The sequence below is a fragment of the Schistocerca gregaria genome, chromosome 2 (assembly GCF_023897955.1).
Source record: "Schistocerca gregaria isolate iqSchGreg1 chromosome 2, iqSchGreg1.2, whole genome shotgun sequence".
Lineage (NCBI taxonomy): Eukaryota > Metazoa > Arthropoda > Insecta > Orthoptera > Acrididae > Schistocerca > Schistocerca gregaria.
Window position 1 is genome coordinate 448,383,331 of NC_064921.1, and position 23,140 is coordinate 448,406,470.

General features: G+C 38.5%; 1 protein-coding gene across 2 annotated transcripts in view; it reads left to right on the forward strand.

Annotated features, from left to right (window-relative positions):
• LOC126325594 (phenoloxidase 1-like) overlaps nucleotides 1–23,140 on the forward strand; it is a 195,850-nt gene that overhangs the window by 57,353 nt on the left and 115,357 nt on the right. For both annotated transcript variants that reach the window (XM_049995263.1, XM_049995262.1), the window contains exon 5: nucleotides 11,124–11,326. In XM_049995263.1, the coding sequence (XP_049851220.1) occupies nucleotides 11,124–11,326 (203 nt within the window). The remainder of the gene's footprint in view (nucleotides 1–11,123; nucleotides 11,327–23,140) is intronic.

Below are 23,140 nucleotides of genomic sequence, written 5' to 3' on the forward strand. Positions count from 1 at the left end.
TTCTTTTCTTTAAACAGATAACTTGTTGCATAGCTAATGGAGAGGGGAAATATATTTCCTGACTGCTATCTAATGACAGATTACCTAAGCGGAAACAAGATTACTTATTAATGGTAACATGTTTCCTGGCTGCAAAAGGTGACTTCACTAATAGGAGGGGGGGGGGGGGGGAGTTTTGTGACTTCACTAATAGGAGAGGGAGAGTTTTAAGTACATTTCAGTCATGATTAAGGGAAGCATGAAGAGTGAGTTTCAGTGAGTTTCAGTATCCAAGCCACATGTTTGTATGATGCAGCAGTTAATACTAACAATGTAGCAATGTTTATGGACTGCATTGTGGGGTATAAGTGAGAATGGGTTATTCACCAATCTGTACTGTGGACAGTGTGGTGATTCAAGTTTACAGTATACTTGATCATATGTATTACAGGAGACACAAAGGCTGACTGATTGTCAGATGACAGTATAAACTGGAGACCTGATGGAACAATTGGTATGTAAAGTGAAGTGGTCAAGTTCATGCCAAGTTTAGAGTTTCAAAAGCAATCAGATCTGGACTGTGACTGCTGTCAGCTTAGTTGTGCTGAGGATTAGCAATGTTCCCCTGTATCATCAAATTCTTTGGGTTCAGGCAGGCTATCAAATCATAAGTAGTTTTGTTGGAGGCTCTTCTGCTACATTTAGTTGGTATTCAGTCACAGGTGAAAGGAAGTAGAGGAGAGAGTGTGAATGGAAGAGGAAATATGGAAAAATAGTGGACTCACAGAGGTGAGAGCACAGAAGAAAATGAAGAGACCTCTATTCCAAATGGACCCACATAGATACTGGACATTGTTGATGTAAATACTATAAGAATAGAATCCTGTTTCCAGTTAAAATTGTGTGTCGCTATGTTACAAACAGGAGCTCTCATCCATTCTTCTTCTGGTTCATTAGGACCTTTCAGTATCACTTGTGACTTGTTTTGCACATCTTCTTTCTTCCCAGTACCTACCTCTTCATTCTTTCACTTCTTCTGTTTCTTTCTTCTTCTGCTAAGACAACTTTGATTTTAGTGTCCAGCTACCTGTGACCATCCACCAACTCCTTATACTTCTCCCTGTCCTGCACTATTGCCTGCAGATTCCTTTCTTTTATTCCTATGACCTTCCAGTCATCTCTGACTTCCTTCACCCAGTTGTTTCCTGTATGAAATGTTGCATTCCATATCTTCTTAGTCAACCTCTTCTCACCCATCCTCATGATGTGCCCAGCAAATTGTAACCTCCTCTTCTGTATCTCACTCGATATGGGTTAAATATTTTCATACAGTTCCTGTCATGTTCTGTGTATCCAGATATCCCCATGTTTTTTGGTTCCCCATAAGTCTTTCAGAATTTTTTGGTCCCCCTTCTCCAGCTGCATATAAGCTCTCTTGCTGAGTGTGATCATTTCTGATGCATACAGGGCAGCATTTCTTACAGTTGCTGTGTAATGGCACAATTTGACATTCTGTGACAGATTTTTCTTGCCATATGTTGTTTCCACTGCATACTGAAGCTTCTGCAAAAGCTGTGCCCTGTCTTCTGTACTACTGTTGCTCTGTATGCCACCAGTTACCTTCTTCTCCAAATAGCAAAAACTGTTGACTTTATCAACCACTTGGCCATCTGTCTTCCAGTCAGATTCAGTGTTCAATGTCTTGCTCTTCTTATATGCAAACTTCAGTCAGACATTTTCTGCTGCTTTGGCTAGAGTTTTTAGTGCCGTCTTTGTCTGATTTAAGAGTGCCATGTCATCTGTGAACGTCAGGCAGTCCACTGTTGCATTATGTTTGACCTTTTACCATATTTGCATGCCTTTGATCTTCATGTTACTATTTAGTTGTCACCACTGTCTCACCACTTCGTCCAAAACCAGGTTAAATAAAATTGGTGACAGTTTGTCCCCTTACTTTTAGTGTGCTTTTATTTCAAAGCTGTCTGACAACATACTGCAATGCCTAATTCTGGCAGGAATGTTGCTTAATGTTTCCTTTATTAATGCCTGTATTGTAGCATCCAGTCCTCTATCTTCTAATGCATCAGGCAAGTACTTCTGTCAATTGAATCATAGAACTTTTTAAAGTCCACAAATGTCACTATTGTTTTTTTCCTTTCCTGTGTCTGTGTTCTAGTATCCTTTTCATTCCAAATACTTGTTCTGTACAGTTCCTCCCTTTATTAAAGCCAAGCTGGTACTATCCTATTGTCAGCCTCAGTTGTTCTTCAACTCTGTTCAGCAAGATTCTTGACAAAACCTTGTACCCTATGTTTAAGAGAGTACTTTCTTGTCCCCTTTCTTGTATGGTGGTATTATAAAGGCTTCTTTCCAGTCTACAGGTATCTTCTTACTTCTCCAGATACCAATTATTATATTGTACATACTTCTTTCCATTTCAGGCCCACCCCACTTGATCTTTTCAGCACAGATACTGTCACTGCCTGATGCCTTGTTTTTTTGAAGATTTTAACTGCCTCTGCAACTTCTGCCCTTGGTGGGTACATTGTCTAGACGATCCTCACTTTTGTTCATAGAGTGTAAGTGTGTCCACATGGTCTAGCTGTTTTTCCCCAATCCTGTTTCCAGGGCTGACCCACATCGTTTTCTTACTTGCCTTAGCTTTGTAATGGGTGGTCATTATTCTCATCTTGTGTCTCCTACACAGGTCCACTAATCTCTCACCATTCTTGTTTGTTCTCCTGTGGGCTGGATAATCTCCCACAGGGCCTCTAAACTTCCTTTCCATGCCTATTTGTGCATTAAAATCTCCTAGCAAACTAGTGACACCTCTTTTGTCAACATCTGTCACTACCTTATCCAAAGTGGACCACAAATGTTAAGTTCCTGCTTTGACTTTTTTGTTATTATCATTTGTTGATGCATGTGCATTTACTATTGTATAGGTTTTGTTTCCTATTTTCACTGTCAGATATGACAGCCTCTCATTTATGCCCTTCCACTCAGTGATACTATCCGGGTATCTACCTTTCCCTTTCCCTTTCATCCTTTATATTTAGTTAAAGAGATAATATGTATTTTAATAGTTAAATGTGACTTTAATTTTTTCTGTGGATCTGTGATTCTGTAAATTCTTACTTTATGGATGATGGGAGCTTGCTGAGACCTTTTAACCAAAATATGGGAAGCCACTCTCAATCCAAGACTAGGACACAAGGTCTAAATGTAAATTATGTCTGTCTTATACTATGGCAGTGTAGATCAAATTTCAACTAATAATAATGATGACATGTGACACAATGACCTGGCACAAGTCTTTCAATTGAGTGCCACTTCAGCAACTTGTGTGTTCCTGAGCCAATGGCATCTGGAGTTCCCAGGGAGTTATTTGTGCTAGTACTTAATGGGTCCAACATTATTATTGTAGATAAATGTTATTACCTTATAAATATGTTTGATAGTGAGTATAAGAATTCAAAAATCTTTGAAAGAGCCTTTCAAGATGACATGTCATTTATTTTATACAATATTTTTATTCTTTATTTTTTACTAACTAAACAGTTTACTCATATGAACTGTATTACTCTAAAAGATGATTCTGCAGGCCAGTGGACAGTGGAAGTAATCGAAGTAAAATATTGCTCTTGTCTTCAAGTTATTCAATGTAATGAAATATGGTAATGACTCCATTTCAGTGTTCACTTCACTCACACTATCGATGGGTGTACCATGTTGGCAACACTGGTTTCAACCCAGTCACTGAAGTTGAGCAATGTTGGGCCTAGCTAGTATTTGCATGGGTGGCCATCTGAGGAAAACCAGGTGGTTGGTTTTAAGGATGCACAAGCCACTCAAGTGTCATTCAGTTGAAAGACAGCAAACAATCATGCCACATGGCTTTTTTTTATCATTAATATTACTGGTACATGATTTACTATGCTTTGCCAATGATGGAAATAAACATGCTCATATCATGTATTCATGTACACTGAAAGGCTTTCATAAGCAGCATTCCTTAGGTTGGTGGTGTGAAATGTCAGCCAGTGATTCTTGGGACTTTTAGGAATAGGATCTACACAACAAATATAAGAAATCATGGCAGAACTTGGACAGCTTCCATGTCAAATATAGAGGAATACATGTTGAGACAGAAAAATTAACCATATGACTGCTGGGTAGGCTCTGCAAAAGTGGCTACTTTATCCATATCCCTTGCATTATGTTGAAGGTCTCAGGAGAGAAGATTGTCTTGCCATATTATGACTCTGTTGATGACTTCTGAGACAGAGTGCTGAAGATCCACAGTTCCCAGCTAACAAGTTATTTACAGATGGGTAAAATAATAATTAACCTTAATATTCATAAATGAGCAGATGTAAATTCTTCAGGAATCATAAATGCAAGGCACTACATTAGCTTTAGGGTCAATTTATGGACAGTAATTTGTGTTACAGATTTTCAGGACTATATCATTTGTACTTTTAGTCAGCACATCAACAGATTCAGCCTATCAACAATTTCTGAAAAATAAAGTACTGTGCTAATGGAGAATGTGACCCTTACAGAAAACAGTTGGTGTAGGTTACACACAGTGGCGCTCTAATCAATTACTATGCTATGTACTACAAAGTCTTACACAAATGCTTAGTTAGTCATGAGTTGATGGGTTGGAGTGAGGGGTGAGGGAGTTGTACTGCAGCTCACCTGACTTGAATTGATTGTAATTCTGAATATGGAGGTTTATAAAAGTGCTGATGCATGCCACATCCATTGACAACACAAACATTACAGGAGTGTATGTCACAAACATGGGATTAATTATGAGGACAGTTAGGTGGATTTATATATGTTCATGAAGGTTGTGTGAAATTGAGTGTTAACTACCTGGAACACACCCTGCAGTCTTAACAGATAAATGGTTAGCATAGGGCAGAAACCGCCATAGCCCAACAAATTTTTGTGGACCCCTTTAAAGGATTTTTAATTTTGACTAATAGTATTTCCTGGAAGAATACAGGACACTTTTTAAAAATGTCTGTGCTTCAAAGCATAATACAAGCTATCTATTCCAACAAGAGTGTCAGAAAGAGGAATACTGACTTCCTAAACATAACAATTGTTGAATATGCAGAAGAAGGAAAGAACTCAGCTTGGCTGTATGGGAAATGTGTTTCTCACTGTCTTGCTACACATGTGCTCAAATTGTCGCCTGGGCTAGCACATGCAGTACTGGGTCTGCAGAATGGAATAATGGGACACAGAAACATTCTCATAGTTCCTTTGTTAGAACTGGACACTAATATGTTTAACATAAAATAGGACTACATAGGATAATGTACTAACTTAAGCTGTCCCAGAAAAAGCACTATTCTTTTCTTGTCAACACTACTATTCACATGCACAGATCTGGCATGTATACCAAAGTGAAACTAAATACTAGGTTGAAGGTGTCCGTATCATTTAATATTCATGATTACAGGGGCACTGTCTGTATTTGGCTTAGATATGGCAGATACTAAACCACGGGTAAGTCATATGTATGTGGCAGTCTCTATAAGTTAGACAAATGTGTCAGCACATAGTTATAATGAGCTGGACACACACAGTGTTATTGTGACAACAAAACACCATCATGCACTCATAATACAAAAGTGACAAAGGATGAATTTTCTATAATCTTAACCATGCATGACAGAAACAGTGCAATTAAATACTCTTGCAATAGTAGTGAGGGAAATGGCCTGCTATCTGTGAGGGTAATGTTACACACTAATACCATAACATACACGAGACATAAAGGAAACTGGCAAGCCATGTATGAATTGTAATTGTGGACACAGTGGCCAAGGCCTTTATAGACAAGTAGATCTCATGCCCCTGCCATGTCACCATGGAAGGAGACAACAGTTCACCTCTCATTCATTTAGACTCTCATGGAAACTTGGGTGCACTTTATCACAATAAAGAATGCTGCCCTCATTTGAGATTGAAGAAGTGAATTACAGTGGAGCAAGGCAATGTATTTAAATTCTCTCTGTACCATGGAGAAGGAACTGAATGGTTATTGCTGAGAAGACAGTGAACATGTGCACTTGTTCGATAATCTGCATAGCAAGAGTGATGCAGTCCATCAAGCCATAGACATTAATACAAGGTATTCCGTGTGGTGTATGTAGTAAGCAGTGAAAATGAAGCTCCTTTGCAGTGCATAGGGCTCAATTGCAAAACTTGGCTTTTATCAAGAGTATACAAAGCACCATGCCACAAGCTCTCAATAAGGCTTTCAGATGGGAGCGATTACAGTTTGGCCAAAATATGTGGCACTGACTTACCAGCATTGTCTTCTCTTAACTCATACCTATCTGGAACACTGGTATGGCAAGGCATTAAATGTTAATTCTTCTAATACAAAACACTCCAGAATTAAAGCTCAGAAAAACATTATCTTGCTTAAAGGAATATGTGGTTCACTTGGTGTTGGCATGGGAAGTGATGCTCAGGGAGCACTTTCTGCAGCGTAGCTTCTGGGAAAACCACCGAGCTGCAACAAGGAAGTGCATGGTGGAGAGAGACTCCATTTCTTGGGTCTGCTTTTGCTGATGATGACCTGATTTGGCATTGTGCAATGTGTCATCTACTGTTGACATCTGCTGAAGCACGGCAGTGGGTGCATATCTACTGTAGTGTGTCAACACACAGTTCCTTCCCTGTAAGGAGACAGTGTGTGTGTGTGTGTGTGTGTGTGTGTGTGTGTGTGTGTGTGTGTGTGTGTGTGTGTGTGTGTGTGTGTGTTTGTGTTTGTTGGCAATGGTGGAGGCAGTGATGTGGTGATTATACATGCTGCAGCCCTCGCTCTAAGGAGCAGCAATATGTTGATGAGGGCCTGCATCAGCTTCAGCAGTGAAAACAGAGGTGGGATGACACCTATGGTCTCTGTGGTGGACAGTAGCATGGATTCAGTAGACCAGCATGTGCTGCAGTTACCGTCACAGTGATGATGTGTGTGGCAGACCCGGTGATCTTCCACGATGAGCCTGGGGCAATGGTGATGACACCACAGACACCACCAGTCAGTGCGGAAGGGCAGTGTTGCAGTGCCGTCTGTTGATGCAGTGCAGCATAGTGTGATGAGGAAGTGGGGTTTGGTAGGGGAAGAGTAATGTACCAGGGAATGAGCAGGTAGTATATGGTCGAGGCATATAGTGTGCCCCCTACGGGTGGTATATTTTGTAGTGTCTTATGTTGGTTCTTCGGTCTCTGTTGTTAGCAGCCTGTGTTGGTAGGCTGAATCATGTATCACTATGGTTGTGTGCACCAGTGTTGTGGTTGTGCTGACTGATCCCTCAGTGCCAGGGTTGAGATGCGAGGGTCTGCAGTTTTGGCCATGGTACAGGCACCGTCACTTGGTGCCATCTCAGTCTCGATGGCTGCCGGCGTGCAGGGCTCGGGGAGTTGAGTATGAATGCTGGCTTCAGGCAATCAGGGAGATCACAATGGTGATGCTATGCAGCTGCATGAAGGATTCTTAGTACTACATGAAAGGAGAAGATGCAGACCTGAGTGCAGTGGTGGAGCAGCGCCTAGCTGGCATCCAACCAGAGCATAATGTGTGTGCACTTGCTGAGGTCCCAATTTATGAACAACTGGTGCTGTCTGTGTTACTTGCGGGGTGCACTGAGCACAGGTGTGCCATTGAGTTATGGAGGTGCTGCACAAAGACTTGCGTGCAGTTTGTAGGCTGTAGACGGTGCTGCTCAAAGAGGTCACCTCGGATGGTGAGCAGCTGCCTGTACACAAGCTTAGTGATGGACATGCACAAATAAACTTTGTAGGTCACCCACAAACCTAAGAGGATTAGAGGCATATTGGTAGACCAAGTTGAAGAGTGGCTTGTAAGGGCAGCATTTTTTATTGTGATAAAGTGCACCCAAGTTTCCATGAGAGTCTAAATGAATGTGAGGTGAACTATTGTCTCCTTCCATGGTGACATGGCAGGGGCATGAGCCCTACTTGTCTATAAAGGCCTTGGCCACTGTGTCCACAATTACAATGGACAGCAGCATGGCTTTGGACCACTGGATAAATCTGTCCATGGCCATTGGATGATGGTAGGAGTCATGTCACTTTCATAAGTATGTATGAGAAGTGATGGTTCACAAGGGAGAGAGAGGCAATGGGGGCATGCACAGGCCTGCATACTTTTAATTGCTGGCATGGGACGCAGTCACGGGCCTAGTTGGCGCAGCTGCACTGGCTACTGGAGAAAACAAAATGCTCCTGAATGAGTGCAGTAGACACACAGTTGCCATGGAGCCACCTTACAGAAATGTGAGGGATACTAGGGGTGGACACACTCTTAAGTGGGTCACAGGTATCCAATACTGGTGCAAGACATAATAGTCCAGGGGAAAGGTAAGGGTGCAGGATCATCTAAGGCAATCAGTGACTATGTTTTCAATGAAAGACATGTGCCACTCATTATTTAATACCCTGTATAATATATTCCTGTTGTCAGAACTGGCAGTGTCAGATCTACTTTCCCTCCTTGAGACAATACCTGCTGCCATGGGGCAGTGGTCGCTAGAACCCAGAAATGAAAACCATCCACTGAAGGGCAGAAATACCCAACTGCCTCATACACACTGAGGACCTTGCAATCACACATGGCTCAACACTGCTGTGACTCTACAAGCTTTTGCTAAGAAAAACACGAGAGGCTGTGAAGTCCCCATGATGCATTGTTGTAGGACTGCATCTATGGCAGACTGGCTGTCATTGGTAACAATTGTTGTGTTATGGTCAGGCGGGGGTAGGCTAGGAGGGCACCTAGTGAGAGGTCTTGCTACATTTGCTCAATGTTTTTTTTTTAATGTGATACCTTCTGTGCAAATAATATTACGTCCATTTATATTTTGGGCAAAAATAAGTAGAATCAGTAGATTAATAACAATCAATTTTTCCCCAAGAAACAGAATTAGTATCTGATAGTGTGTTTTCTCTGTTACTGTGCCATAACTCATTATGAATCAGTGTTGGCTCTATTTTTATAGGATCTACTGTACATGAGAAATGGGAGGAGAAATAGATAAGTGACAAACAATGACCTGAGTATGTAAATCAGATTATTAATTATGTTGTACCTAGTAGATATATGAAGATCTAGTTGATAATGTAAAACTCAAATGGAAGGTTGTGTGTATGCCAAAATCATCAGATATTTGGGATTATTATGCCTACAAGAATATTGCATGGTGCCTTGGTAGATAATCAGAATTGTCTTATATTTTCATTGCTACTATATATCCAATGGATAAATGGAACCTGCTCATTACATCTTCAGCTGAAAGACTGATTTTACTACAATCACAGATTCCATGTAACCTGTCACCTGCTCCAATTATACTGATTCCATGTACAACGCTGACTCAATCCTAGTCCTCTTGAAAACTAGGTGATACATATGTCTCATTTGAAGTCCTATTCCCATCTTGATCTGTGGCATAGTAAATTATGATAGTGATTTTAAATGACATGCTCAGAACTGCATGTATACAGATTATTGTCATTAAGAATTCTGAAATGATGATCTGCTAGTTGTTTCAAATTTTCCAGTATTTGCTTAAAACAATACATCATTAACATACATAGACTCTCATTGAACAATATGTGAACTCTGTTCAAAAAGTGGCAAATTTTCACATATTAACACAAGTTCTTCACACTTATTTTACTTGACCTGTAAATGTGTATGAAATTGTCTATGAATATTTTACAAAATCATAAAATATAGCTCAGTTAATTTACAATAATGAAGTGAAGAGTAGTTATATGTCATCATTATATGTTTTATGAAATGAAGTCACTTTATTTCATTAATCAATAGATATTGTTTAAATAGCTTTTATGTTAGTTTCCATTTTCATGGGTGGAGTTTCAAACATGAAAATTTATGGTCACTTTTGTATCAGAGTCTGTGAAGGTTGTTCCAGAAACAATATTTTATACTTCAAATATTTTACTGAATATCATACGTCTGCAGTAATGATATAGGCCTACATTTGTTAGGAGTGAAAATTTTGAGTGTCCCATGTCTTATAAATATTAAATATTTCTTTGAATAAAATGTTTCTTGAAAGAATTTGTGTGTGTTGATAATTAACTAAATAAATATCAGAAAAATATAGCCCATAAAGGAATTTTGATGTTTTAGGTAGCAGTTCCATATAGACTAGACACATACTATTATGAAAAAAGTTAAATGTAGTTGAAGTGATATCAGGATAAGTGGATCAGTTTCACCTTGCTAAGTTTCACACTCCATCTTAGTAACATCCCTAAAAGTCATACAGTTATTTATCATTAATTTTGTATACATTTTAATACTCCAGCTTGCTGCAGGATTCCAACAACTCTCATAGCAACCTGCTGATGTGCGGCCACAATAAAACAAATTATTCCTCTGTCATGTGTGTATGACTTTCTTTGTATAATCATTAAAAATACATATTACAGATGTTTATTCATAACTATGCAGACATGGAGTGTGAATAATCATTCCTATTTATGGTATAGACAGATTGGTATTAATTATGCCTATTTCTTGATATCACAAACAGACATAATTTAAATAACTGCCTCTCTTGACTTCTTTCAGTTTCATGAAGGTTTTATTTTATGATGGAAACCATAATGCATGATTTGACTAAATAAGGTAATGAGCTTGTACTTCATAAGTTATTTTCAGAGTCATCGTGATGCAACTATTGCATCTGGTGAGTAATTGACAATAAGACAAATTAATGAATAATTTTTCTGTAAAGTGGAATAAACTTGTGTTTTCATATATGTATTTCAACACTGAATGCTTTGAACAAATAGAGGTGTTATGAACTGATAATATAAATGTCTGATATTAGACCATATGTTGGAGTTAAGTGAAGTGTAGATAAAATGAAAAAATAATTATGTTTTGGAGGCTTAGATATAGAACAATCCATGTTGTACTAATTTGTTTCTCAGATAACAGAACAAAGGTGTAATCAAACAATGGAAAATCCTTGATGAAGTAATGACAACATTTTCATAATATTGTCAGAACAAAGGCATGTTTTATTTATTACTAATACCCACTTCACCTGTTATAGGTCCCTATTGAAATTCCTATGGATTACACTGCTTCTAACCTTGAGCCTGAGCATCATGTGGCTTATTTTCGTGAAGATGTTGGAGTTGGACTGGTTTATTGGTACTGGCATATGACATACCCACAAAGAGGACCTCCTGAGGTTTTAAGGAAAGATCGTTCTGGGGAATTATTCTATTACTTCCATCAACAAATCATTGCCAGGTTAGTACAAATTTGTTACTCATGATTCAAACTTTATTTCACTGACAGTACACTGCTGCAGCATAAACTACGTATTGTGAAAGCCCGCCCAGTTAGCCTTGTGTCTAATGCACTGCTTTCCAGGCAAGAAGGCATGCCGGTTCACGGCACAAATCCCCCCAGCGGATTAGTGTTGAGGTCTGGCATGCCAGCCAACCCGTGGATGGTTTTTAAGGCGGTTTTCCATCTACATCAGCGAATGCAGGCTGGTTCCCCTTATTCTGCCTCAGTGACACTATGTCGGTGATTGCTGTGCAAACACTTTCTCCATATATGTGTACACCATCATTATTCTACCATGCAAACATTGGGGTTACACTCGTCTGGTGGGACATGGGGGTCCACTGGAGGCCGTACCGCACAATAACCCTGGGTTCGGTGTGGGGTGGCAGTGGGGTGAGTGGACTGCCATAGCCTGTTGTGGGGTTGTGTATCACTGTGGGCTATGGCAGGGACGAAGCCCCTCCATCATTTCTAGGTCACCAGTTCCATACAATACAATACAATACAATATGTGAAAAACAACTAGTAATGTACCAGTATGTGAAAGGATTTTGTTTTATTTGAGTAGTATAGCTTAGAGGTCATTTATTGTTCATAGGGTTATACAGGACAAAAATCCTTGGTGTTAATGATTAAAAGAATGAATGTCTCAGTTTTACACATTTACTTAACTTGCAATATGTTGCTGCTTTATTGGTGGGAGTAAAGCAGTTGATGAAGTCCATATTGTTTGATTAACTTTCCATGAAGATTGTTAAGCAATACCAAAACAATGGGTCAGCACTTCAATTAAAATAGTGTACACAACACAGTGATTTTATAATACAATATTACATATTCAGAAAAGATAAAAACCTCACATCAGATCGACATTGCTTTAGAGGACAAAATTCTGCTCAAGACTGCCATGATATAGCTTCAACCATGTGCCTTAAATGGATTAACAGTAATATGCAACACATTCTCTCATTGTTCATTACATGCTTTTTACAAAATTACAATCAAAATTTTCTTAATTTAACAGAATTAGAAATGGTTAAGGCTATATTCTATTACAGAGTTTTCTTCTTGATAATTATGCTACAAATTCATAATACTATCATACGGTTCATTACATAATAAAGGACATACATTAATTACAAATTCTATAGCAAATTACTATAGGCCCCCAGTTCCATACAATACACTACAATACAATGTATTGTGAAAAACAACTAGTAATGTACCAGTATGTAAAAAGATTTTTTTTTATTGCAGTAGTACAGCTTAGAGATCATATATTGTGTATAGGGTCATATAGGACAAAAATCCTTGGTGATAATGATAAGAAGAATGTATGTCTCAGTTTTACGCATTTACTTAACTTGCAAATATGTTGCTGCTTTATTGATGGGTGCAAAGCAGTTGATGAAGTCTACATCTGCACTACATCTACATCCATATGTCACAAGCCACCCAATGGTGTGTGGCAGAGGGTACCTTCAGTGACTCTATTGGTTCTCCCTTCTATTCCAGTCTTGTATTGTTTATGGAAAGAAAGGTTGTCGGTATGCCTCTGTGTGGGCTCTAATCTCTCTGATATTATCCTCACGGTCTCTTCACAAGATATACCTAGGAGGGAGCAATATACTGCTTGACTCCATGGTGAAGGTATGTTCTTAAAACTTCAACAAAAGCCTATACTGTGCTACTGAGCGTCTCTCTTGCAGAGTCTTCCACTGGAGTTTATCTATTATCTCCGTAACGCTGTAATGAAGCGCGGTGCTCTCCGTTGCATCTTCTCTATCTCTTCTATCAACCGTATCTGGTACAGATCTCACATCTGTGAGCAGTATTCAAGCAGTGGGTGAATAAGTGTACTGTAACCTACTTCCTTTGTTTTCAGATTTCATTTCTTTAGGATTCTTCCAATGAATCTCAGTCTGGCATCTGCTTTACCGACGATTAATTTTATATGGTCATTCCATTTTAAATCACTCCTAATGCCTACTCCCAGATAATTTATGGAATTAACTGCTCCATTTGCTGACCTGCTATATTGTAGCTAAATGATAAAAGATCTTTCTTTCTATGTATTCACAGCAATTTACACTTGTCTACATTGAGATTCAATTTCCATTCCCTGGACCATGTGTCAATTTGTTGCAAATCCTCCTGCATTTCAGTACAGTTTTCCATTGTTACAACCTCTTGATATACTACAGCATCATCCGCAAAAAGCCTTAGCAAATTTCTGATGTTATTCACAATGTCATTTATATGTATTGTGAATAGCAATGGTCCTATGACACTCCCCTGTGGTATACCTGAAATCACTCTTACTTCAGAAGACTTCTCTCCCTTGAGAATGACATGCTGTGTTCTGTTATCTAGGAACTCTTCAATCCAATCGCATAATTGGTCTGATAGTCATTATACTCTTACTTTGTTCATTGAAGACTGTGGGGAACTGTATCAAATGCCTTGCAGAAGTCAAGAAACATGGCATCTATCTGGGAACCTGTGTCTATGGCCCTCTGAGTCTCGTGGACGAATAGTGCGAGCTGCGTTTCACACGATCGTCTGTTTCAAAACCCATGCTGATTCCTACAGAGTAGATTTCTAGTCTTCAGAAAAGTCATTGTACTCGAACATAATACGTGTTCAAAAATTCCACAATTGATCGATGTTAGAGATATAGGTCTATAGTTCTGCACATCTGTTCGATGTCCCTTCTTGAAAACAGGGATGACCTGTGCTGTTTTCCAATCTTTTGGAATGCTATGCTCTTCTAGAGACCTAGGGCACACGGCTGCAAGAAGGGGCGCAAGTTCCTTCATGTACTCTGTGTAAAATTGAACTGGTATCCCATCAGGTCCAGTGGCCTTTCCTCTTTTGAGTGATTGTAATTTTTTTTCCTTCCCTCTGTCACCAATTTCGATACCATTTTGTCATATGTGGGACAATCTAGAGAATGAACTACAGTGCAGTCTTCCTCTGTGAAACAGCTCTAGAAAAAGACATTTAGTATTTCAGCCTTTAGTCTGTCATCCTCTGTTTCAGTACCATTTTGGTCACAGAGTGTCTGGACATTTTGTTTTGATCCACCTACCACTTTGACATAAGCCCAAAATTTCATAGGATTTTCTGCCAAGTCAGTACACAGAACTTTACTTTTGAATTCATTGAATGCCTTTCGCATAGCCCTCCTTACACTATGTTTCTTTTCGTGTAATTTTTGTTTGTCTGCAAGGCTTTCGCTATGTTTATGTTTGCTGTTAAGTTCCGTTTGCTTCTGCAGACAGTTTTCTAACTTGGTTTTTGTACCACAGTGGCTCTTTTCAATCTCTTATGATCTTGCTTGGCACATACGCATCTAATGCATATTGTACGATGGTTTTGAACTTTGTCCACTGATCCTCAACAGTATCTGTACTTGAGATAAAACTTTTGTGTTGAGCCGTCAAGTACCCTGAAATCTGCTTTTTTTCACTTTTGCTAAACAGAAAAATCTTCTTACCTTTCTTAATATTTCTATTTACAGCTGAAATCATCGATGCAGTAACAGCTTTATGATGAATGATTCGCTGTTCTGCATTAACTGTTTCAAATAGTTTGGGTCTGTTTGTCACCAGAAGGTCTAATATGTTATTGCCATGAGTCAGTTCTCTGTTTAACTGCTCTATGTAGTATTCAGATAATGCACTTACAAAAATTTCACTAGATTCTTTGTCCCTGCCATCCATTATAAACGTTTGAGTCTCCCAGTCTATATCTGGTAAATTAAAATCTCCACCCAGAATTGTAACATGGTCAGGAAATCTACTTGAAATATTTTCCAACTTTTCCTTCAGGTCCTCTGCAACATCAGCTGCTGAGCCAGTTGGCATATAGAGACATCCAGTTGCCATGTTTGAGCCTGCTTTAACCATGACTTTTACCCAAATTATTTCACATTTCGGTTCTCTGTCAGTTTCCTTCAATACTATTGCACTTTTTATCACTATAAACATGCCTCCCCCTTCACTATTCAGCCTCTCTCTGTGGTATACATTCCAATCTGACTGCTTACATATGGTTTCAGCCAACTTTTCGTCCCTAGTACTAAGTGGGCATTGTGACCATTTATTAATAAAAGCAGTTCTGGGACCTTTCTATAGACACTCCTGCAGTTTACTATTACCACATTAATATTGTTATTCCCTGTTGCGTTTCCTCTACTGCTACCTTCTTGTGTCTCAGGATGCATCTTGTCGGGCAGGGAGAGAATCCTCTAACCTAAAAAACCCACATGTGCACTCCACACGTACTCCACTACCCTTGTAGCCGCTTCCTGCCCTATTTAGGGGGACCTCACATTTCTCCATCTGATAGCGGAGGTCGAGAAATTTGCAACCCAGATCTCCACAGAATCATCTGAGCCTCTGGTTTAAGCCTTCCACTTGGCTCCAAACCAGAGGAGCACAATCGGTTCTGGGAACGATACTACTAATAGTTAGCTCAGATTCCACCCTGCGAGTGAGGCTTTCTGCCTTCACCAACTCTGCCAATCACCTGTATGAACTGGAGATGACCTCTGAACCCAGATGGCTGATATGGTGCTGACATGAGCAACAATTTACAGTCATGTGTATATTGTTTGGTTAACTTTCCATGAAGATTGTTAAGCATTATCAAAATGATGGGTCAGCACTTTCCTTAAAATAGTCTACACAACACACTGATTTTATGTACAATATTACATATCTAGAAAAGATAAAAATCTCACATCAGACCGACATTGCTTCTGAGGACAAAGTTCTGCACAAGACTTCCATGATATAGCTTCAACCATGTGCCTTAAATAGATTAACATTAATATGTAACACATTCTCTCATTGTTCATTACATGCTTTTTACAAAACTACAATCAAAATTTTCCTAATTTAGCAGAATTAGAAATGGTTAAGGCAATATTCTATTACAGAGTTTTCTGCTTGATAATTATGCTACAAATTCATAGTACTACGACACAGTTGATTACATTATAAAGGTCATACATTAATTACAAGTTCCTACATCATTTCAGAATCAGTTAAATACCAGTTGTTAAAAACATAAATGTTAATGCAGTAACAATGAAATGTGATACTGAAAGTAATCTGTAATGAATGGACACAAATGTGATAAGGGTATCATAAACTCTGGTTGACACAATGTGATCATAGTATCACTAGATTCAGAGTGTTTAGTCACATTCAGCCAAGACATGTGATAAGACATAAAAAATCATGTGTATGGACGCTATAAATAAAGTGACATGGATCTTTACTTTTTCTGTCCAAAATATTCTATCAAATTGCAATAATGATTCCAGAATACTTTTTCTTACAGAATTAATCTTAATATGACAATTAAGTGAAACTACATTCAAATCGTTAAATGAAATTCACAAACTGCTTACAGCAACATGCTTCCTTAAACAAGATTAGAAAGTTATGGTAATTAGACAATTTCTCTTTATGCAATTAATAATAATGTTTCTCCAAATCTGGCAATATATCACAGTAATTCAAAATTCTGTTTCTGTCTCCTTCACTTAGATGGTATCTTTTTTTGGCTTGCTTTTACATTATCTCATTTCTATTAAACAGTTATTTAGTTAGAATTTTAATTATTTCCTCACCGGTACCTCAGATATTTTCATTCACGTTGTAGTTCACAGTTCAATTCAGATATTATCACATTTTCACATTTATGAAATTGACTCTAAACAATATCAACATTTCTATCATATCCTTTGTTTTACATCAGTCAATTCTCACACATTATGTATATTCCACTCTTAAATATACATGCATTACTTCGTGAATGCTCCCTAAACTGTACAGAAGCAGTGGTCTAACAAGAATGCCCTTGGGGGTTTACAAATAAGTAAAAATGAGGAAACAGCTGTTTTATGGAGCATACCATTGTAGATTTGTATTGAACTATATTTAGTGGAGGTTTCAAAGGCTGATGTCCTTACAGACTGATCTTGGAGTTTGTCTTTTCATCTGTATTATGTTTGTGTATGTCGAAGTTTTTATTTATCTAATTTAAATTCTTTATCACATATTTACATGTTTCTAAATAAAAATGCAAGTCTATAGTAGGATCAAAGGCTTTTGAAAGTGAGGCCTGTAGGAATCTGTTTGTTGTACATGGCACATTGCTGTTATAGCTCTTTCTTGGGTCAAGAAGGTGACTGAGCTAGTAGTTGCACTATCTCAGAATATAATCCAATTCTGTAGAATGCTGTGGAATTGGGCAAAGTATGCAATTCAGTGTGGGAGCTTACTTTGTGTGCAAGTAAACATACGCTGTAGCATGCTTCCGTCAGTGTTGCATTTGTTTGGTTGTGCATTTCCGCCATTTATAATCACGTTCAAGCCATATGCCCAAAATTTTGTTTCCCTTCAGGGTGTAATTGCATTGAAATTGTCACAGGGGTGTTGGGGGCTCCCCCCATAAAAAAAAAAAAAAAAAAAAACGGTTAAGAAAAGTTGTTTCTCGTGTATTTGTTATTTGCATGAAACTGGTCATTTGGCTACTCTGTAGTTTTATTTATGTTTGCTTATAGTTTTTTGGGATCACCCAGTAAGAAGGATGATAGTGTCATCTGAAAACGAGGTATTTGTTTGTGATTCAGTGCTTAGATCTAGGTCATTTATGTACATAAGGAAAAGAATTGGCCCAAAAATGGATGCTTGAGGGCCTCTACTTTTGTTCTGTCATTCAGTTCATGCGTTATTGCAATGTTTTATTTCCAATTTGTTAAGATTAAGTAGAACCATTTTAACACAGTGTATCTAATGCTGTACTTTACGAGCTTGTCCAACCACACTTTCTGTTCCAATATGTCAAAAGCTTTGCTTGGATCTAAAAACTACTAGCAGCATTTTGATTTTTGTCCATTGCTTCTAGAGTGTTTTGTAAAAAATTATGCATGTTTGTAGATTTATTTTGCTGGAAACTCTGTTGGACATCAGTACAGATTGTATTCTGATCCATTAATTTCATTAATCTGTTATATATAATTCTTTCAATGGTTTAGGGGAAACCTGCTGGAAAAGAGCCTAGCCTACGGTTTTCTAAATTTTCTTTGTCAACTTTTGTAAGAATAGCATCTCTATGCCAATTTTAAAAGAGCCAGAAAAAATCCTCTTGATCACATCTGCAAGTAATGTTGCAATGTTTATAATACATTCCTTTATAAAGAAGTCTGGAATACTGTTAGATCTTGAGGACATTTTTTAAAGGTTTTTGCTACTTCAATGATTTCATTTAGGGTGGTTTCATGTGGCAGCAAGAATTTACTTTGTTCTGATGGTTTATTGGGCTACCTCTCCTATCAATGATTATTAAATTTTTTGTATTTTCTGCATAGTACTGTGTGAAAAGTTCTGCCTTCTCTTTGGGGGTCAGGATCTCTTTTATTGTAACTGTTCATAGTGATATTTTACTTTTTGCTATTTGCTCCCTGCTTTATTACCCACCAGATTGCTTTGCTTTTATTTCATGACTGTGATATACACTGAATCGCCAAAGAAACTGGTACAGGCATGCGTATTCAAATGGAGAAATATGTAAACAGGCAGAATGTGGTGCTGTGGTCAACAACGCCAATATAAGACAGCAAATGTCTGGCGCAGTTGTTATATTGGTAACTGTTGCTACAGTGGCAAGTAATCAAGATTTAAGTGAGTTTGAACATGATGTTATAGTTGGTGCATGAGCGATCGGACACAGAAGACCGTTTCATGAGTGTACCATGAATATCAGGAATCAGGTAAAACATCAAATTTCCGACAACACTGTGGCCAGAAAAAGATCCTGCAAGAATGGGACTAAGGACAACTGAAGAGAGTTGTTCAACAAATTGCTGCAGATTTCAATGCTGGGCCATCAACAAGTGCCACCTTGTGAACCATTCAATGAAACATCATTGATATGGGCTTTTGAAGCCAAAGACCCACTCGTATACCCTCGATGACTACACGACACAAAGCTTTATGCCTTGCCTGGACCCATCAGCACCAACATTGGACTGTTGATGGCTGTAAATATATTTTCAGCTTGGATAAATGTCATTTCAAATTGTATCGAGCAGATGGACTTGTATGGATTATGGAGACAACCTCATGAATCCATGGACCATGCAAATCACCAGGGGACTGTTCAAGCTGGTGGAAGCTCTGTAATGGTATGGGGCACGTGCAGCTTTAGTGATATGGGGCCTTTGATATGTCTAGATACATATCTGATGGGTGGCACATATGTAAGCATCCTGTCTGATCACCTGCGTCCATTCATATCCAGTATGCATTCCGATTGACTTGGGCAATTCCAGCAGTTAACTACAAAGTGGCTCTAGGAACACTCTTCTGAGTTTAAACGCTTCTGCTGGCCACGAAACTCCCCAGAAATGAACATTTTGGAGCATATCTGAGATGCTTTGCAATGAGCTCTTCAGGAGAGACCTCCACTCCCTTGTACTCTTGCGGATTTATGGATGCCCTGCAGGATTCATGTTGTCAGTTCCCTCTGGCACTACTTCAGACATTAGTTGAGTCAATGCCACATTGTGTTGTGGCACTTCTGCATGGTTGTGTGGGCCCTACATGATATTAGGCAGGTGTACCAATTTCTTTAGCTCTTCAGTGTAAATTTATCATTAACGATTATTTTTTTGGTTGATGTATGACTTTTCTAAAAATCTGAAGGAGAGGGGATATTTTGTGGCCTTTTCTGTATCTGAGTAATTCTCTTCTTGTGTTGCTTGAGATTTTTAGAGTTGTATTCCTTACCGCCCATGTGTTGAGAGGAAACTCTTTTTCAAATTATAGTTGAAAATGTCAGAGAACGTTTCAAACTTATTTTGTTGGTGTCACACGTCTGAGGAACTTTTTCCATCTTTCTCTTGATAACAAGTGATCAACTGTTTCTGCACTCTAAGTGTCAGTCACAGTTCTGTTATGTTTTTGGTTGAGCAGTAAGTAGTCCAAGAGGGTTGCCATACGGGCTATGCATTTTGCAGTATAGGTTGTGATTACAAATACTTGGTCCAGAATAGTAGCAATAGTTTTGCTAATTCTTGTAGAGGTTGTTGTTGTTTATTTTAAATCAAAGTCTCTTTTAGTCTGAGTAATAGTACCTTTTCCCAGCTTGTTCCAAGAAAATCAGTGTTAAAATCCTCACACAGTACTGTTAAATTGTTACATACATGTATCCTATTTAGTAATGTTTTAAGTTTATTGAGAAATAACTAAAAGTTCCTAATTGGAGTGTGATAAAAAGTGTAAATGTCATGTGACTGGTGTATGGTAGATACACATAACATCTGTATTTACTCCACAGATTTGTACACCTGCCTCTTTCTGCAGTGAGGTACTGAAAACTTAATAGTTTTGTATTTCAGCCTCCTTTTGAGGAGTAGCCTGGTATAAAAAATGAAGCAGTGCGCTCTACCTGTGACCAATGTTTCATGAGACAGAGAACTTTGGCAAAATAAAGTTCAGTATTTAGCAAAACCTCAATGTCTAAAACTTTGAAACTGGTTGGACATTCTGGTGATATACCAAGAGCGACCAGTCACAGCAATTTATTTTTCTGGATTCTGAATTACCATGTAAATTTCCTGAAGGGTAACTCACAACATACTCCATTAATAACCCCAACCTCTCACGTTGCTAAAACATCATGTTAGTAATAAAAGTAGGCCTACATTCATTTTATTATTATCTGATTGTTAATTAAACTATTTTCAAACTCATTACCAATTTATATTCAGCTATTTTTATTTCAGTACAGGACAGGAGTGAATATTGTTTCATTGCTGTAATATAAGATATCCACTGAACATGTAGGTTGACCCTTTATAAAGCATTTCTCCCTCAAGAATTATCATGCATTTTGTGGTTCTAGTGGGATAATCAATATCAGATGTTACAAAAGACAAATACTTCCACACTAATCTCTGTACCTTGAAGGTTGACACTGTCTTCTCCAGTACCACTAGTCATCAATTTTTAACTTCATTACTGGAGCATGACAGTAGAAAATACGAGGTGAATCCTCCTCTTAGTATTGAAAACAATTAAGGATAGCAATTATTTTTCTAGTCATAAGCAAATAATTATTTGAAAAGTAATACAAACACAAGACAGAATGAACTAGCAAAATACAAAGGATTTAAATATAGTGCTATTGATTTTTCCTTCAGCTAATTGCACAATAATTAAGAAAGAATGAATGTCACCATATTCTAAAATTCACCAGTTTAGCATCAATTTGAACTTATGTTCTCTTAATATTATTGCAAATCCCACAAAAGTTTCAGTTCAATAACTGAACTAAGCATTGTGTTAGTAAATGAACTAGTCATAAGTTTGCCTATATCCTAGCCAACAAAATAAAAGTCTAGATGTTTTCTATTGTGCAACAGAAGGGAATATACCAATAACAAGTGTACATGAACATTACCAGCTAAACATATATTTCTGACTTCACAATACAAAAGGCTTCCTCTCTCTCTCATCATTCAACATGAACCGACTGTAGAGGCTCCATACCTCCATTTGCCCACATTGATCAGCAAATTTCTTTGCCTTGATGTTGCAATAGAGGTCCCCACCCCTTCCCCAGGGTGTGGAGCACTGGAGCGTGTGGCACCAAGTCGGCATCTGTGAGGTTTGAGGGTAGTCAGTTAACATCACTGAGTGTTGCATGGATACTGTGTATGTTTGGTACAGTGTGAACTGAGACAGAAAGTGATGTGGCCAACCATAGCAGGAGGCAGAGGGGCCAGCAATGGTTCTTGCACTTCTGGCAACAGTGTTGTATTTTCTGAGGTTTGCAGGCTGTTAGGATCCATAGGAAATGTGCTGTTCAGGGTGGTAATTTGCAGAGTGATAATTAGTTGACATGCCAGGGAGAGTTGGGAAGACAATGATGTGAAATTCACTGTTGTTGGCAGATGTCAGGTTCTAATGTGGCTGTTGGTGATTGTCTTCATTATGACATCTGATAGGCTGCATGTGTTGCTTCCACAGAGGTCATAGCCAACTAGTATTGAGGTGATTTCTTCTGGTTAAAAGTCTTGTATGTCAACCATGAGCATTTCTGGTTTGGTGGGTCATGATAAGATCATATGAGCGACATCTGGATTGTTGCCTTCCTGTAGATTGTTTGTATCTTCTTCAGTGATGAGGACCCATGATAGTTTTGGACTGTTAATGGACATAAATGTACCTGAGAGAAGTGCCTGCATGGTATTTAGAAATGACAAGGGGTACCTACACATGTGAACCAACTTTGCTTCACTGACACTTGAGGCACACTTGTGCCCACTGACGACAACCTGTGACACGTGGAAAAACAAAATTTTTGTGACAAACTGAGTCATTAGTTGAAGACCTGTGTGTGAGAGATTGTGTAGGCAATTGAATGCTATGCACCACATAGAGGGGGATAGTATTTGTCAGATCTTGAGTTATGACATATCACAAAGGAAACTGACCTCCAACCCCAGGATAAATCACCATTCACTGTCTTAGTTGCTTATTTGAGGCACCATGCATTTTGGCGATTGGGTGGACCTGGGATCAAGCTGATGCACTGCACTGTGCTATTTCTAAAAGTGCACTGGTAGAGTCTAAATCAGCAAGCATCAGGCGAGAGGTCAGAGTGCAATTATTGACGTGGAGGTAGTGAGGTACATAGCACTGTGCTGAGCTGTTTAATTTGTCAGCAAGACACATGGAAGTTTTGGGT